This window comes from Bos grunniens, chromosome 5, assembly GCF_055505025.1.
Source record: "Bos grunniens cultivar Pamir isolate PY7600 chromosome 5, Bosgru_T2T1.0, whole genome shotgun sequence".
Taxonomy (NCBI): Eukaryota; Metazoa; Chordata; class Mammalia; order Artiodactyla; family Bovidae; genus Bos; species Bos grunniens.
The window spans coordinates 92,460,038-92,479,424 of NC_141169.1; the positions used below are offsets into that span (position 1 = coordinate 92,460,038).

Below are 19,387 nucleotides of genomic sequence, written 5' to 3' on the forward strand. Positions count from 1 at the left end.
AGTTGTGTCCAATTCTTTGGTGACTCCATGGACTACAGCCCACCAGGCTCCTCAGTCCATGGAATTTTCCAGGCAAGAAGACTGGAGTGGGTTGACATTTCCTACTCAGGGAATGTTCCTCACCCAGGGACTGAACCCATGTTTACTTCGTCTCCTGTAGTGGCAGGAGGCTTCTTTACCACTGAGCCACCTAGGAAGCCCATTGCCTAATATACCTATGCCTATATTTCAATTTTCAGTCTTCTAAAATCATTTTGCTTTAGGTGTATTTTTACATTAAATATAGTTAGGATTTTCCCTTTCACTCCTATAGGAATTTTCTTAATAGAGTTATATTTATTGATATATAGTTTTTCTCTTCATTCTTATTTTTATTGATATAATATATTCTCTCTTTGTTCTTATTAAATTAGTAAAGAAATAGCCCGCGCCGCCGCTGCACTCACTGGCTGGTCCCGTGCGGGCGCCGGGCTCCCGCCGCAGGAGACGACCACTAGGGCCGGGGCCACCACTTTAGCCCAGCCCCGCCCCGGCCGGAGCCCCCTGCTCTGTCGGGCGATGAATTGTCACGACGAAGCGCTAGGGGTGCAGCGCCACGCCAGCGAGGAGGAGCTCAAGAAGGCCTATCGGAAGCTGGCCCAGAAAGGGCACCCGGATAAAAATCTGGATGATGCCGCAGAAGCAGCTGAACAATTTAAACTAATCCAAGCGGCGTATAATGTGTTGAGCGACCCTCAGGAAAGCACGTGGTGCAATAATCATAGAGAAGCTCTGGTGAAAGGTGGACGTGATGCAGAATATCAAGATGACAGCTTAGACTTGCTTCACTATTTCACTGTGACCTGCTACCCTGGTTATGGCGATGATGAAAAGGGCTTTTACATGGTGCGCCGTAATGACTCTGAAATGACTGCAAAGGAAGAACTAGAATCTGCTTTAGAAGAGGACATGGAAGATTTCCCAACTTTTGGAGACTCCCAGAGTGACTATGATATGGTAGTCCACCATTCTATGCTTACCGGCAGAGTTTCTGCACTCAGAACTTTGCTTGGAAAGAAGAGTATGATACACAGCAGGCTTCAAACGGCTGGGAGAAACGAGCCATGGAAAAAGAAAACAAACGAAAAAGTGAGGAAAAGCGAGGAAAGGGGAGGAAGGAGAATGAACTTGTCCGTCAGCAGGTCGCTTTCATCCATAAAAAGGATAGAAGAGTGCAGGCTCATCGAAAGCTTGTGGAAGAACAAAATGCAGAGAAGGCAAGGAAAGCGGAGGCAATGAGGTGGCAGCAGAAGCTAAAACAGGCCAAGCTGGCAGAGCAGTACAGAGAGCAGAGCTGGATGGCAGTGGCTGACTTGGGGAAGGAGCTCAGGGAGATGGAGGCGCAGTATGAAAAGCAGTTTGGAAATGGATTGGGTGAAGATGAAGCGGAAGAACTGGAGCTCAGAGACGGATAGGATGGTAAAGACAGAGACGAGGCCGAGGACACAGAACTTTATGATGGCCTTTACTGCCCCGCGTGTGATAAGTCTTTCAAGACTGAAAAGGCTCTGAGGAATCATGAAAAATCAAAGAAGCATCGGGAAATGGCTGCCTTATTAAAACAACAGTTGGAGGAGGAGGAAGCAAATTTTTCAGGACCTCAAACTGGTGAAAACAGTCTGAATGTCAATTCCTAGGAAGAAATGGAGGAGGCGCCAAAACAAAAGCTTTCTAAAAAACAGAAGAAAAAGAAACAGAAACCAGCACAGAACTGTGATGATAATTTCCATGAAAATGGAACTGGAGAAGGAGTAAAGCTTGACCCGGAAGATACCAACCTAAATGAAAACAATGCCAGAGAATTGGAAGATAGTCTCCAAGAAAATGTTGGGGTCACAGAGACTGTGGAACTGTGCGATGACCCAAAAACTGAGGCTAAAAGGGTTTCTAAACCCAAAGGAAAGAAAGCCAAAGATACTAAAAAGTCTGTCAGAGTACCTGCTGAACCACAGACAATGAGTGATGTGCTTATCAGCTGTACAACCTGCCACAGTGAATTTCCATCCCGAAATAAACTTTTTGATCATCCAAAGGCCATCAGTCAAAGAGCACCTTCATCCTTAACATCTTTAAACAGTGTAACAAATAGTTGAAACAAAAAAGAGAGACTTAAAAATAGAAATTCTGCCAATGCTTTTTCCTTTCAATTGTCTCTAGATTTTGAAACCAAAAACTGAAGTGAAATTATCTAGAGTTAAAATTTCAGTGATCTGCAAGATCTGCAAGAATGATCTTGTGGAAGATTATTTTTTATCTTGTAAAAACATTTTTAAAAATATATATATTTTTAAACATGTCATTAGTGACTGAATTCTACTTTTGCCATCTGAAATTGACTTGAATATCTCAAAACAGGTAAATATTGTAAAGTATGCATTCTTGACTTTTGTTGGCTCATGTGGACAGAAATGTACAGGAGAATTAAATTAACACATAAAAAAAGAAATATAACTTTTAACAATGATTTTTAAAGAAAGTCTTTCACAAAGTAATTTGCTTTATGTACTTATGATATTTATAGAAGTTTTAATTTTTGTTCTAGTGGTTATTTTATTTAATATTCTTAGATTTTTATTTCTTTTGACAATATTTCTTTCCTAATAGAAGCAAAGATAAAATTAGTGTGATGATCTTTCTCATCTACTTTGATCTACCACCCAATTACATTCAATGTTGTGATCTTTCTCAGTGTTTTTCTAATACTAATATTACATATGCTAAAATTTTTTATTGCTTGATTTGCTACAGTTTAAGTGATATCTTTTGACACAGAGCTATTAGACATGAAGTAATTAGAGAAAGTTTTTTCTCATCTTTGTTTCATCTTTTCCTTCCTATATCAGCCACAGCAACAGTCTAAAATAATCTAATTACATGAGATTATATGAGATGCTATAGCAAAGTGTATATTTTAAAGCTTTCCAACCCCATGGACTGTAGGTGGCCAAGCTCCTCTGTACATGGGATTCTCCAGGCAAGAATACTGAAGTGGGTTGGCAGTCCCTTCTGCAGGGGATCAAACCCAGGTCTCCCATACTGTAGGTAAATTCTTGACTGTCTGAACCGTCTTCCCACCAGGGAAGCCTAATCTAAAATAATCTTCTAATTAAAAACATGAGATCATATGATATATTGTAGCAAAATGTATATTTCAAAGCTTTCAGTGGAAAATTTAAAAAACAATACAAGTATTTATTTACAGACAATCATAACTAGCCCTTCATCTCTTGTCCTTCCATATCAGTAAAATTTAAATTCAAAACCTGAGTAACATGGACTTCCCCAGTGGCTCAGTGGTAAAGAAGCCACCTGCCAATGGTGTAGACTTGGGTTTGATCCCCGGGTTGAGAAGATCTCCTGGAATAGGAAATGGCAAACCACTCCGGTATTCTTGCCTGGGAAATCCCACAGACTGAGGAGACTGGCGGCTACAGTCCAGGGAGGTCACAACAAGTTGGCCATGACTGAGCGACTGAGCACGCTTGCATGAGTAACATACTTCAACCTATGGACAATTGGTCTGGGCTTTGCCAGAACAAGCAGCTAGAACATTAACCAGAGAGACCTTGCCATAGAGACTGTGTGGCTTCCTTTTAAATTAACATCTCAAAGGGAAAGTAGTGATGTAAGGTAATGATTGAAAGCTCCTCTTTGTAATCATTTATAATTATCAATGGCATCTAAACATGCTCATTAATTCATCCTCTTAACTCTGGCAACTGTTGTCTTTGATCAAGTTCTAGCCCATTACCTACATTATTATTTCTGTATTGTGACAAAAATCTATCTTCTGTGTATCAGAGCTGCGTACTGGTGGAAGGTGGATAATTTTTATTTTTGTAAAAGTATTATTTGGCATGGTGGCTGTATTAATTTGTGAGGAGTACAGAGAGTCTGTCATAAGAGAATTAACGAATACACAAGATAAAATTCAGCAACTTTCTGGTTAGTGCCTTGGTTGAGTCTGGTGTCTATAATATTAAACATGATAATTTACAGATTTTTTTTTCCCCCTGGTGATACTTCAGGAGAATTCTAGTGGTTGGGAAGCTTTGAATTCCTTGTGCTGGGATTTTTCCACTTAAAATGGTGAGTGTGAGAGAAGGAGCTTAAATTTGGATTTTGGTGTCTTCTCTACTGTCCTTTTATTGTCAGTTATTTATTCAGGAATTCTTTATGGACAGCACTGGGTTTACACTGGTAAGCCAGATACACATGGCTTGTGTCTTCATGGATTTTTAGTCTGCAAAGAAGCACATAGCATAGTTATCATTGCAATATGTGTTTTGAGGGAAAAAAAACATTATATAGGTCTATATAGTAAAGGCAATTGAGATGAGATCTGAAGGATGCAGATAATGATGGGGAAGGTGGAACAGGAATCAAGAAATCTAGGCAGAGAAAATTGATCTGTGAGGTACTGAGGGTCTTGTCTTAGTTGAAGAATTGGAAAAAGACAAGAGTCAAGATTGGGAAGGACCTGATATTTGACTTTTAAGGGAAATTGGTGGGTACCAGATTCTGCTGAGATACAGCTGGAGAATTCTGATCTTTTTCCAAATTGCTGGGCCAGCCGCATACATAATGTGTGGGAGTCATTGAAATAAAAATGCAAGATGAAAATTCACAGTTCTTTTCCCCAAAAAACTTTTTATTAAGAATTTCAAGTTAGTGACAACAGAATATTAAACCAAGTATAGGATTGTTCTAAGTACTGTACTTTGTACGACTGCATAGGTTACAAGCCCAGGAAGTTGGCTCTGCCTAAATTAGGCAATGCAAAGCCAAGGAAAAGGGATAAGTAGAGGAGAGAGTATACTTGGTTGGCACTTCCTGTTGTTCTACCAAGGCATGTTTAGTTAGTGAGTAACTGGAGAAGGCGATGGCACCCCACTCCAGTACTCTTGCCTGGAAAATCCCATGGATGGAGGAGCCTGGTAGGCTGCAGTCCATGGGGTTGCGAAGAGTCAGACACGACTGAGTGACTTCACTTTCACTTTTCACTTTCATACATTGGAGAAGGAAATGGCAATCCACTCCAGTGTTCTTGCCTGGAGAATCCCAGGGACAGGGGAGCCTGGTGGGCTGCCGTCTATGGGGTCGCACAGAGTCGGACACAACTGAATCAACTTAGCAGCAGCAGCAACGGCAGAGGTGGGACTACAAATGATTACTAATATGATTTTTGCAAGTCTTGTGCCTAGATACATAGGTGTCCAGATGTGCTGTGCTAAGTCACTTCAATCCACTCTCAGTTCGTTAGTAGGGGTAGTAAAATGGTACAGTCTGGGATTTTTGCTTCAGGTCATCCTATTTAACCATTACTTTAATACACTGAATAAATTTATCATCTAATTATTTAACAATTCAAAGTTTCAAATGACTGACAAGAAGTGTCCTTAGTAGTGTGCTTCTTTTTTGGAATCAACTGATATTCTGTGACAAAAGTATTCAGAATTCAGAATAAGAAAGAGGAAATAATTTAAAGAATACAAAAAGGAACAACTTCCTGCTAATCCTTCTTTGTTTCAGTGATTTGCATATCCTGCTTAGAATATGCAGTCCTGCTGTTGTAACATAAAATATCGAGAACCAAAACTTTTGTCCATTATCACTGACAAAAAAGTCTTAAGTATTATATGATGTAGTAAGAAGAAAGCAAACCAAAAAAACAAAAAGAATTCTGAAACAACCATTTTAGTTTTTGTAATAAGAACCCTACTTTTTTTGTATGCATGTATATTAAAACACTTTATAGACAAATAATAATCACCAAAATTGAAAACTTGATAGTGACCCATAGTTTATGTTTTGAAAGAATTTTCTTTGAGGGCTTTAATGACAAAATAGAGGCCAACCTAGTAGCTTTTTTTTTTAAGTTAACTTCTCTAGAAATTGGCTACTTTCTTATTATTTGTTTTTTTAATCTGGTTAACTCAAGTTTACAAATAATGATTGTTAAAAATCTATTCAATTAATACTGTTTTTTAGAGAATATTTATAAATTATGACAGTCAGTTCACTTTAGTCACTTAGTCCTGTCTGACTCTTTGCCACCCCATGGACTGCAGCACGCCAGGCCTCCCAGTCCATCACCAACTCCTGGAGTTTATTCAAACTCATGTCCACTGAGTTGGTGATACCATCCAACCATCTCATCCTCTGTCGTCACCTTCTCCTCCTGCCTTCAGTCTTTCCCAGCATCAGGGTCTTTTCCAGTGTGTAAGCTCTTCACATCAGGTGGCCAAAGTATTGAAGTTTCAGCTTCAACATCAGTCCTTCCAATGAACACTCAGGACTGATCTCCTTTAGGATGGACTGGTTGGATCACCTTGCAGTCCAAGGGACTCTCAAGAGTCTTCTCCAACACCATAGTTCAAAAGCATCAATTCTTCGGCGATCAGCTTTCTTTACAGTCCAACTATCACATCCATACACGACTACTGGGAAAACCATAGCCTTGACTAGACGGACCTTTGTTGGCAAAGTAATGTCTCTGCTTTTGAATATGCTGTCTAGGTTGGTCATAACTTTCCTTCCAAGGAGTAAGCATCTTTTAATTTCATGGATGCAGTCACCATCTACAGTGACTTTGCAGCCCCCAAAAATAAAGTCTGTCAATGCTTCCCCATCTATTTGCCATGAAGTGATGGGACCAGATGCTATGATCTTAGTTTTCCGAACATTGAGCTTTAAGCCAGCTTTTTCACTCTCCTTTTTCACTGTCATCAAGAGGCTCTTTAGTTCTTCTTCACTTTCTGCCGTGAGGGTGGTGTCATCTGCGTATCTGACGTTATTGATATTTGTCCTGGAAATCTTGATTCTAGCTTGTGGTTCATTCAGCCCAGCATGTCTAATGATGTTTTCTGCATAGAAGGTAAATAAGCAGGGTGAAAATATACAGCCTTGATGTACTCCTTTCCCTATTTGGAGCCAGTCTGTTGTTCCATGTTGAGTTCTAACTATTGCTTCTTGACCTGCATACAGGTTTCTCAAGAGGCAGGTCAGGTGGTCTGATATTCCCATCTTTTTAAGAATTTTCCACAGTTTATTGTGATCCACACAGTCAAAGGCTTTGGCATAGTCAATAAAATAGAAGTAGGTGTTTTTCTGGAACTCTCTTGCTTTTTCCATCATCCAGTGGATGTTGGTAATTTGATCTCTGGTTCCTCTGCCTTTTCTAAAACCAGCTTGAACATCTGGAAGATTATGGTTCACATATTGTTGAAGCCTGGCTTAGAGAATTTTGAGCATTACTTTACTAGCATGTGAGATGAATGCAATTGTGTGGTAGTTTGAGCATTCTTTGGCATTGCCTTTCTTTGAATTTCTTTGGAATTAAACCTGATATTTTCCAATCCTGTGGCTACTGCTGCATTTTCCAAATTTGCTGGCATATTTAGTGCAGCATTTTCACAGCATCATTTTTTAGGATTTGAAATAGCTCAACTGGAGTTCTATCACCTCCACTAGCTTTGTTCATAGTGATATTTCCTATGGCCCACTTGACTTCACATTCCAGGATGTCTGGCTCTAGTTGAGTGATTACACCATCATGATTGTCTGGGTCATGAAGATCTTTTGTACAGTTCTTCTGTGTATTCTTATGATCTTTTCTTAATATCGTTGGCTTCGGTTAGATTCGTACCACTTCTGTCCTTTCTCGAGCCCATCTTTGCATGAAATGTTCCCTTGGTATTTCTAATTTTCTTGAAGAGATCTCTAGTCTTTTGCATTCTATTGTTTTCCTCTATTTCTTTGCACTGATCTCTGAGGAAGGCTTTCTTATCTCTCCTTGCTGTTCTTTGAAACTCTGCATTCAAATGGGTATATCTTTCCTTTTCTCCTTTGTTTTTCACTTCCCTTCTTTTCAAAGCTATTTGTAAGGCCTCCTCAGACAACCATTTTGCTGTTTTGCATTTCTTTTTCTTGTGGATGGTCTTGATCCCTGTCTCCTGTACAATGTCACCAACCTCTGTTGATAGTTCATCAGGCACTCTGTCTATCAGATCTAGTCCCTTAAATCTATTTCTCACTTCCACTGTATAATCATAAGGGATTTGATTTAAATCATACCTGAATGGTCTAGTGATTTCCCCTACTTTCTTCAGTTTCAGTTTGAATTTGGCAGTAAGGAGTTCATGATCTGAGCCACAGCTAGCTCCCAGTCTTGTTTTTGTTGACTGTATAGAGCTTCTCCATCTTTGGCTGCAAAGAATATATTCAATCTGATTTCAGTGTTAACCATCTGGTGATGTATATGTGTAGAGTCTTCTCTTGTCTTGTTGGAAGAGGTTGTTTGCTATGACCAGTGCGTTCTCTTGGCAAAACTCTATTACTTTGTCCTGCTTCATTCTGTACTCCATGGCCAAATTTGCCTGTTACTCCAGGTGTTTTTGACTTCCTAGTTTTGCATTTCAGTCCCCTATAATGAAAAGGATGTCTTTTTTTGGGTATTAATTCTAGAAGGTCTTGTAATTCTTCATAGAACCATTCAACTTCAGCTTCTTCAGCATTACTGGTCGGGGCATGGACTTGGATTACTGTGATATTGAATGGTTTGCTTTGGAAACAAACAGAGATCATTCTGTCCTTTTTGAGACTGCATCCAAGAACTGCATTTCGGACTCTTTTGTTGACTCGTTTCCTTCTAAGGGATTCTTGCCCACAATAGCAGATATAATGGTCATCTGAGATAAATTCACCCATTCCAGTCCATTTTAGTTCGCTGATTCCTAAAATGTCGATGTTCACTCTTGCCATCTCCTGTTTGACCACTTCCAATTTGCCTTGACTCATGGACCTAACATTCCAGGTTCTTATGCAATATTGCTCTTTATGGCATTGGACCTTGCTTCTATCACCAGTCACATCCACAACTGGGTGTTGTTTTTGCTTTGGCTCTGTCTCTTCATTCTTTCTGGAGTTATTTCTCTACTGATCTCCAGTAGCATATTGGGCACCTACTGACCTGGGGAGTTCATCTTTCAGTGTCCTATCTTTTCACCTTTTCATACTGTTCATGGGGTTCTCAAGGCAAGAATACTGAAGGGGTTTGCCATTCTCTTCTCCAGTGGATCACATTTTGTCAGAATTCTCCACCATGACCTCTCTCTCTTGGGTGGCCCTACAGGACATGGCTCATAGTTTCATTGAGTAAGACAAGGCTGTGGTCTATGGGATTAGAATGGTTAGTTTTCTGTGATTGTGGTTTTCAGTCTGTCTGCTGTCTGATGGAGAAGGATAAGAGGGTTATGGAAGCTTCCTGATGGGAGAGACTGACTGTGGGGAAAATTGGATCTTGTTCTTATGGGCAGGGCTATGCTCAATAAATCTTTAATCCAATTTTCTGTTGATGGCTGGAGCTGTGTTCCCTCCCTGCTATTTACCTGTGGCCAAACTATGGTGGAGGTAATGAAGATAATGATGACCTCCTTCAAAAGATCCCATGCATGTACTGCTACACTCAGTGCCCCCAGCCCTGCAGCAGGCTACCACCAAGCCATGCCTCTGCTAGACACTCCTGGACACTCACATGCAAATCTGGGTCAGTCTCTTGTGTGGTCACTGCTCCTTTCTCCTGGGTCCTCGTAGACAAGCTTCTGTTTGTGCCCTCCAAGAGTCTATTTCTCAGTCCTGTGTAAGTTCTGGCAGCTCTGTGGTGGTGTTAATGGTGACTTCTCCAAGAGGGCTTATGTCATACCCAAGTCTGCAGCACCCAGAGCCCCGTCCCAGTGGCAGTCCACTGCTGACCCGCACCTCCACAGGAGACGTTCAAACACAGTTCTGTCTCAGTCTCTAAAAATATTTTATTCTGTGGACATCATTCTTCTTTAGATACATGCTATGAAATGTAAGAAATTTCCTTACTCAATACTGTTTATGGTTTAACTATAAAAGCAAAGCATCTTAGAGGGTAACATTACTTACATGAATAAAATATAGGCACAATAAAAGTGATTTAATTATCATATATTAATTTAGAATTTGTTAGTGTAGAGCAGTACATAATGGAGAAGTGAGTGCTTGACTGAAAGTTATTTTCAGTCTAACAAGAGAAACAAGGCAGACACAAAAATAAATATGTAACAGTAAACAATCACACTATAAGACCTGATCTGGCTATAGAGAACTGTACTCATAAGGGGTAAGTAACTAGGATATCAGGTACAGAGAGAGGTGATGAGCAGATGGGCCTAATCTTAAAGGTAGAGAATACGAAGGTGGATGTGGACAAAAGGAAGACTGGGAGTTGCAAAGGGAAGTTTGGGGTGGGGGGTGGTGAGGCCTAGCCAATCATGAGTTTGCAAATTTTGTGTGAGATAAAAACCAGTATCAGTATTAGATGGCCACTGGCAATGGATTTACATTAAAGAATGCTTTAGATTGATAGGATATTTAAAAAGTCTTTGCCTTGGCTATTCGAGGTTTTTTGTATTTCCATACAAATTGTGAAATTATTTGTTCTAGCTCTGTGAAGAATACTGTTGGTAGCTTGATAGGGATTGCATTGAATCTATAAATTGCTTTGGGTAGTATACTCATTTTCACTATATTGATTCTTCCAATCCATGAACATGGTATATTTCTCCATCTATTAGTGTCCTCTTTGATTTCTTTCACCAGTGTTTTATAGTTTTCTATATATAGGTCTTTAGTTTCTTTAGGTAGATATATTCCTAAGTATTTTATTCTTTCCGTTGCAATGGTGAATGGAATTGTTTCCTTAATTTCTCTTTCTGTTTTCTCATTATTAGTGTATAGGAATGCAAGGGATTTCTGTGTGTTGATTTTATATCCTGCAACTTTACTATAGTCATTGATTATTTCTAGTAATTTTCTGGTGGAATCTTTAGGGTTTTCTATGTAGAGGATCATGTCATCTGCAAATAGTGAGAGTTTTACTTCTTCTTTTCCAATTTGGATTCCTTTTATTTCTTTTTCTGCTCTGATTGCTGTGGCCAAAACTTCCAAAACTATGTTGAATAGTAATGGTGAAAGTGGGCACCCTTGTCTTGTTCCTGACTTTAGAGGAAATGCTTTCAATTTTTCACCATTGAGGATAATGTTTGCTGTGGGTTTGTCATATATAGCTTTTATTATGTTGAGGTATGTTCCTTCTATTCCTGCTTTCTGGAGAGTTTTTATCATAAATGGATGTTGAATTTTGTCAAAGGCTTTCTCTGCATCTATTGAGATAATCATATGGTTTTTATTTTTCAATTTGTTAATGTGGTGTATTACATTGATTGATTTGCGGATATTGAAGAATCCTTGCATCCCTGGGATAAAGCCCACTTGATCATGGTGTATGATCTTTTTAATGTGTTGCTGGATTCTGATTGCTAGAATTTTGTTAAGGATTTTTGCATCTATGTTCATCAGTGATATTGGCCTGTAGTTTTCTTTTTTTGTGGCATCTTTGTCAGGTTTTGGTATTAGGGTGATGGTGGCCTCATAGAATGAGTTTGGAAGTTTACCTTCCTCTGCAATTTTCTGGAAGAGTTTGAGCAGGATAGGTGTGAGCTCTTCTCTAAATTTTTGGTAGAATTCAGCTGTGAAGCCGTCTGGACCGGGGCTTTTGTTTGCTGGAAGATTTTTGATTACAGTTTCAATTTCCATGCTTGTGATGGGTCTGTTAAGATTTTCTATTTCTTCCTGGTCCAATTTTGGAAAGTTGTACTTTTCTAAGAATTTGTCCATTTCTTCCACGTTGTCCACTTTATTGGCATATAATTGTTGATAGTAGTCTCTTATGATCCTTTGTATTTCTGTGCTGTCTGTTGTGATCTCTCCATTTTCGTTTCTAATTTTGTTGATTTGATTTTTCTCCCTTTGTTTCTTGATGAGTCTGGCTAATGGTTTGTCAATTTTATTTATCCTTTCAAAGAACCAGCTTTTGGTTTTGTTGATTTTTGCTATGGTCTCTTTTGTTTCTTTTGCATTTATTTCTGCTCTAATTTTTAAGATTTCTTTCCTTCTACTAACCCTGGGGTTCTTCATTTCTTCCTTTTCTAGTTGCTTTAGGTGTAGAGTTAGGTTATTTATTTGACTTTTTTCTTGTTTCTTGAGGTGTGCCTGTATTGCTATGAACTTTCCCCTTAGGACTGCTTTTACCGTGTCCCACAGGTTTTGGGTTGTTGTGTTTTCATTTTCATTCGTTTCTATGCAAATTTTGATTTCTTTTTTGATTTCTTCTGTGATTTGTTGGTTATTCAGCAGTGTGTTGTTCAGCCTCCATATGTTGGAATTTTTAATAGTTTTTCTCCTGTAATTGAGATCTAATCTTACTGCATTGTGGTCAGAAAAAATGCTTGGAATGATTTCTATTTTTTTGAATTTACCAAGGCTAGCTTTATGGCCCAGGATGTGATCTATCCTGGAGAAGGTTCCATGTGCGCTTGAGAAAAAGGTGAAATTCATTGTTTTGGGATGAAATGTCCTATAGATATCAATTAGGTCTAACTGGTCTATTGTATCATTTAAAGTTTGTGTTTCCTTGTTAATTTTCTGTTTAGTTGATCTATCCATAGGTGTAAGTGGGGTATTAAAGTCTAATGGAACTGGAGGAATCAACCTACCTGACTTCAGGCTCTACTACAAAGCCACAGTTATCAAGACAGTATGGTACTGGCACAAAGACAGAAATATTGATCAATGGAATAAAATAGAAAGCCCAGAGATAAATCCACGCACATATGGACACCTTATCTTTGACAAAGGAGGCAAGAATATACAATGGATTAAAGACAATCTCTTTAACAAGTGGTGCTGGGATATCTGGTCAACCACTTGTAAAAGAATGAAACTGGACCACTTTCTAACACCATACACAAAAATAAACTCAAAATGGATTAAAGATCTAAACGTAAGACCAGAAACTATAAAACTCCTAGAGGAGAACATAGGCAAAACACTCTCCGACATACATCACAGCAGGATCCTCTATGACCCACCTCCCAGAATATTGGAAATAAAAGCAAAAATAAACAAATGGGACCTAATTAACCTTAAAAGCTTCTGCACATCAAAGGAAACTATTAGCAAGGTGAAAAGACAGCCTTCAGAATGGGAGAAAATAATAGCAAATGAAGCAACCGACAAACAACTAATCTCAAAAATATACAAGCAACTCCTACAGCTCAACTCCAGAAAAATAAACGACCCAATCAAAAAATGGGCCAAAGAACTAAATAGACATTTCTCCAAAGAAGACATACAGATGGCTAACAAACACATGAAAAGATGCTCAACATCACTCATTATCAGAGAAATGCAAATCAAAACCACTATGAGGTACCATTTCACACCAGTCAGAATGGCTGCGATCCAAAAGTCTACAAATAATAAATGCTGGAGAGGGTGTGGAGAAAAGGGAACCCTCTTACACTGTTGGTGGGAATGCAACCTAGTACAGCCACTATGGAGAACAGTGTGGAGATTCCTTAAAAAACTGGAAATAGAACTGCCTTATGATCCAGCAATCCCACTGCTAGGCATACACACTGAGGAAACCAGAAGGGAAAGAGACACGTGTACCCCAATGTTCATCGCAGCACTGTTTATAATAGCCAGGACATGGAAGCAACCTAGATGTCCATCAGCAGATGAATGGATAAGAAAGCTGTGGTACATATACACAATGGAGTATTACTCAGCCATTAAAAAGAATACATTTGAATCAGTTCTAATGAGGTGGATGAAACTGGAGCCTATTATACAGAGTGAAGTAAGCCAGAAGGAAAAACATAAATACAGTATACTAACGCATATATATGGAATTTAGAAAGATGGTAACAATAACTCTGTATATGAGACAGCAAAAGAGACACTGATGTATAGAACAGTCTTATGGACTCTGTGGGAGAGGGAGAGGGTGGGAAGATTTGGGAGAATGGCATTGAAACATGTAAAATATCATGTAGGAAATGAGTTGCCAGTCCAGGTTCGATGCACGATGCTGGATGCTTGGGGCTGGTGCACTGGACGGCCCAGAGGGATGGTATGGAGAGGGAGGAGGGAGGAGGGTTCGGGATGGGGAACACATATATACCTGTGGCGGATTCACTTTGATATTTGGCAAAACTAATACAATTATGTAAAGTTTAAAAATAAAATAAAATTAGAAAAAAAAAAAAGTCTTTGCCAATCTATGTGAGATGATAGAGAAATTAATTAGAATTAACACACATTTGGCAGAGAATAGGGTAGATAATTTTGCTGGGCTCATTTAGGATCCTGTTAATAAAATAAGACTTCATGAAGGAGGTGGAATAATTATTGAGCTTTAAAAGATAAGTATGAAACTGCTAGATAATTCATGGTCATTATTATTGCCCAATATTTATTTTTGTTATTTTCTAAGATGTTGAGTAAACTGTAAGATTTACATGCAGGGGAAACCAGGATCTCTCTCTCTGAAATGCAATTCCACCTCAAAGCACAATTAACTGAAATAAGTTAATAGTGGGGTAGCATGGAATTATTATAATTAGACAAACACACCTGGGTTTAATTTAACTTGATAAACATATTCTAAGGGGTTAAAAATGGTTTGAAAAGACTATGAAAGCCTTATTTTTAAAAATATTTTAATTTGAAAATTAAAAACATATAGTTCTTATTTTTTATACAATTAAAACTCAATAATTGTACATACATGCTCTGTTGTGGTCTGACTCTGCAACCCATGGCCTATAGCCCACGAGGCTTCTCTGTCCACGGGATTCTCCAGGCAAGAATACTGGAGTGGGTTGCCATTTCCTCCTCCAGGGGATCTTCCCAATCCAGGAATTGAACCTGGGTCTCCTGCACTGGCAGGCAGATTCTTTACCACTGAGCCACTGGGGAAGCCTCACAATTATATTGAAACTCAATAATTGTACATGGTAATAATGATAAAATTACTTGCCTAGGTCCACAGCTGATGATTCTTTCACTGCTTGTTCCACAGGCTCAGAGAGAAAAAAGCTAAGTACACAATCACTCTGAAAAATAAGACAAAATATATTTTTTTCATTTCATACATTTATTTATCATTCCTATTTCTTAGTCTCTGAAAACACTGACCCAAATATAGAATATTTATATATACCTGTTTTTATTTATAGATATATCTATATTTATAGATTCCATAAATAAGCAAAATATACTAGGAAATCTATTAAGCCAATGCTATAATTTTTCACTAAATTAAGCTAATCTCTCACGAGATTAGAATCTGGCTATTTTATATTTCTTTAAGAGGCTCAGGTGTACACCGCTTTTAGAGCTCACCACAATGTTTACACTCTTGAACTTTATAATTATGCATAAATCTCACATGTCCTTTTTCTAGAAAATGTGTACTGTTGGACAAAACTTTTGGAGAAAAATTACTCTCAGTAGGACACAGACACTCAGTGAAAAACCATTGCTCTTCAGAGTTCAGTTCTAGAAATGCTCACTAAGCTTTAAGCATTATGGAATGTTAGGGTATATTTAGAAAGAGAAAGATGCAAAAGGTGACCTCTGTATTAGAACACAATCTGATTAGTGGAGGAAACAGATTGTATTGAATGCTTCAGCAGAAATTCTAGTTCTGTGTAATTTTACTACAAAGAAGTGAGTGTGCTTCTCTTTTAAACTGATATGATCACAAACAAACTGACATTTAACCTGGACTCCAAATAAATGGGCTAACTGATGAATCAGAATGACTTGTCCTTAGTGACACTGACAGGCATTTTGTTTTAAGCCATTATATTGACACGCATTTTGTTTTAAGCAAAGTAGCCTTTCCTATATTTTTTTTTTATCTGAAGGGCACCACTACATAACTGATTACTGCTTTTGACTATCATAAGCTGATGCCATATTAGCTGCAAAGCCACCTGACATTCTCCATCCTCCCCAGCTAGCTTTGTTCTGTGCAATGGTTCTTTCAACCTTTTCCAGAAACTTAAGCTTCCAACTCTGACTCCTTTCCTGATGATTTTGTCTCCACTCTAGAGAAAAACAAAAGGCAGATGGAGATTTCTGAATTTCCTGCTGAAAAATCTACAGATGCACAAAGTCATGTTTTCTCTTTTCTTCCTTCTCCAAGGGAAGATCTGTCTCTCTTCCCATCTATTCTAAATTGAATTGCACCCTCCCCCAAAATGTTGAAATCCTAACCCACAGTAGCTCAGAATGTGAACTTCTTTGGAAATAGGATAACTACAGATATAATTAGTTAAGTTAGGATGAGGTCATATGGTGGAGGGTGGACCTCTCATCCGATATGACTAGTGTCTTTATAAAAAGGGGAAATTTAGACATATTTCATGCTGCAAAGATGGTGTGGAGAGACAGGGAGGAGATGGCCATCTATCATCTACAATCCATGGTGAAAGCCTGGGATAGATTCTTCATTCACACCTGTCAGAAGAAATCAACCCTGTGACACCTTGATTTCAGGTGTTCATTCACAGCTTCGAGAACTGTGGTGCAATGCATTTCTGTTGTTTTAAGTCACCCAGTGTATGGTACTTTGTTATGGCAGCCCTTGCAAACTAAAACACCACTGAATGCTGCTCATGTCCTTCAGTGTCCCAGATTCTATACCTTTCTCCTCAAGAACCTTGTAGAATATCCCAGTCTATAGTCTTTTTCTTCCTTCCTCCTTTCCCTCCCTCCTTCCCTCTCATTCTTGCTTGCTTCCTTCCTTCCTCTTCCTTTCCTCCCTCTTTCTTTCTCTCCCTTAAGAATCAAGTATGGCCATTTCCCTTCACTTTACAACCATATTTCTCTTTTTATGATGTTTACATTTCTGTCCATTTTATTAATAGCATCTTATTTAAAAGTAGGGCTTCCCTGGTGGCTCAGAGGTTAAAGCCTCTGCCTGCAATGTGGGAGACCTGGGTTCGATCCCTAAGTCGGGAAGATCCCCTGGAGAAGGAAATGGCAACCCACTCCAGTATTCTTGCCTGGAGAATCCCATGGACGGAGGAGCTTGGTGGGCTACAGTCCACGGGGTCGCAAAGAGTCGGACACAACTGAGAGACTTCACTTTATTTAAAAGTAACTGCAAGGGAGGCCACAGTATACATAAAGCACAAAAAGACTATAGCCCTAACAGTTATTCCTAGAGAAATTTTTCCTTCACCATTTCCATTCCTTCCAAGTTTTATTCCAGAAAGAGAGAGAAGGATGATTAATATGTCCATAAGGAGTAATCGCCATCACAATATTAACTTGGACAAAAACAATAAGGACCCAATTTAGCTGGTACCATCTTATTTTTCCTGGGCTTCCCTTGTGGTTCAGCTGGTAAGGAATCCACCTGCAATGTGGGAGACCTGGCTTCAGTCCCTGGGTTGGGAAGATCCCCTGGAGAAGGGAAAGGCTACCCACTCCAGTATTCTGGCCTAGAGAATTCCATGGACTGTACAGTCCATGGGGTCGCAAAGAGTCGGACATGACTGAACGACTTTCAGTTTCAGTTTTCAGTATCCTATTTTCCCACCAGATAAGTTTAAAAAAAAGTCAAAGTTTTCTCAGTGTGGAAGAGTAGGACAGCTTATACACTGACATGGTACCCCAGATGAGTTATAAAATTTCTCAAACCATGCAAAGTATACGCATACAAAAACAATTTCTTGTCATTAATGTCCTTTTCAAGTCCTGTTATTTTTCTCCTCTCTAACACAAACTTATGGGAAGAGCTGTCAGTACTCATACTGATTCCACTTCTTCAACTTCCTCTCACTTTACGATCTACCACACTCAGGTTTCTGTCATTAATTGAACTTTGAAAATGCTCTTACCATCATTTCTCTTGTTTAAGGTCTTTTCCCCCCCTAAATCCAATGGAGATTTTCTTGGCCCTTTATATATATATAGCTGCTCCATTTTTAGTGAAAAATTCTCTTTCACTTGCTTTCTTGTTCTCCCAGTTTTCCTTCCATTTGTCCTGCCATCTCTTCTTACACTTTTTTTCAGACTCCTTTTCGTTTTGCTTATAACTTCAGATCTAGTGTCCTTCACTTCTGGCTCATTTCTCTCATTGTTCTAACATGTTCTTTCCGGGTAATGTTATCCCCTTTGGTGGCTTCTATATTCTCTGGTGGTCTAGGGGTAAGATTCTGAACTCCCAATGCAGGGAACCCAGGTTTGATAACTGGTCAAGGAACTACATCCCACATGGTGCAGCTGAGAGTTCACACACCGCAGCTAAGACCCGGCATAGCCAAATAAACAAATGAATAAATACATAAATATTTTTAAAAACTAGACATTATAATGATTTGCAAATCTACAGTTTTATCTCCATTCTATCTCTTGAACCTCAGCCCTCTACTTCACTACATCAAAATATCTTTTTATTGGCTTCCTTGACTGTTCTAAAGATAATTAAAACCCCCAAAGAACACAACTAAATGCATTTTCTTTTCTCTTGATTTGCTACTTCTTTCTGTGCATGCATGCTCAGTCACTAAGTAGTGTCTGACTCTTTGCAACCCTATGGACTGTGGCCCACCAGGCTCCTCTGTCCATGGGATTTTTCAGGCAAGAATACCAGAGTGGGTTGCCATTTCCTCCTCCAGGGGATCTTCCTGACCCAGGGATCAAACCCACATCTCCCATATCTCCTGCACTGTAGGCAGATGCTTTGCCACTGTGCCACCACTATGCTGCTGCCGCTGCTAAGTTGCTTCAGTCGTGTCCAACTCTGTGTGACCCCATAGACGGCAGCCCACCAGACTCCCTCGTCCCTGGGATTCTCCAGGCAAGAACACTGGAGTGGGTTGCCATTTCTTTCTCCAGTGCATGAAAGTGAAAAGTGAAAGTGAAGTCGCTCAGTCATGTCCAACTCTTAGCGACCCCATGGACTGCAGCCCCCCAGGCTTCTCCGTCCATGGGATTTTCCAGGCAAGAGTAGTGCCACCACTCTACTGAACTGTATTTCCTCATGCTCTCTCACCTCTGCTTTTCTATATGTTCCTTTCTCCATTCTTTCCACCTCTATCCACCCACTTGCCCAAGCTTTATCACATTCTCTTTTCTCTACTCATTTAGGGTAGTCAGTGTGATATCAAGAGCAGAGATCATTTATTCACTCATATCTAGTAGAGTAGTTTTACTCAATAAATATTTATTAATAAAAACAGATCTGATTTCAGATATAGAATACATTGATCTTCTAATGGAAATATTTTTATCTGTGTAGCAGTTTTATGCATCATTATAAACTAGTTGATTAACAATTTTGATCTCTACATGTTGTTCTCTTGTGAACTTGTTTAATAATGTATCTTTAAGAAATATATCCATATTCAGAGAGCTGACCAAATCAAGTTTTTTAGTTTGAGAGTCTGAAGTCAAATTT

The 19,387-nt window shown here is 39.0% G+C and overlaps 1 protein-coding gene and 1 pseudogene across 9 annotated transcripts in view; one reads left to right on the forward strand and one right to left on the reverse strand.

Moving 5' to 3' along the window:
• Window positions 1–19,387, reverse strand: part of PIK3C2G (phosphatidylinositol-4-phosphate 3-kinase catalytic subunit type 2 gamma) — a 651,449-nt gene that overhangs the window by 44,254 nt on the left and 587,808 nt on the right. For all 8 annotated transcript variants that reach the window (XM_086401881.1, XM_086401878.1, XM_086401882.1 and 5 more), the window contains one exon: window positions 14,951–15,026. In XM_086401881.1, coding sequence (XP_086258007.1) covers window positions 14,951–15,026 — 76 coding nt within the window. The remainder of the gene's footprint in view (window positions 1–14,950; window positions 15,027–19,387) is intronic.
• On the forward strand, window positions 559–2,155 carry LOC147372614 (dnaJ homolog subfamily C member 21 pseudogene; annotated as a pseudogene). The gene has a single exon (XR_015164220.1). The product of XR_015164220.1 is annotated as a dnaJ homolog subfamily C member 21 pseudogene (transcript).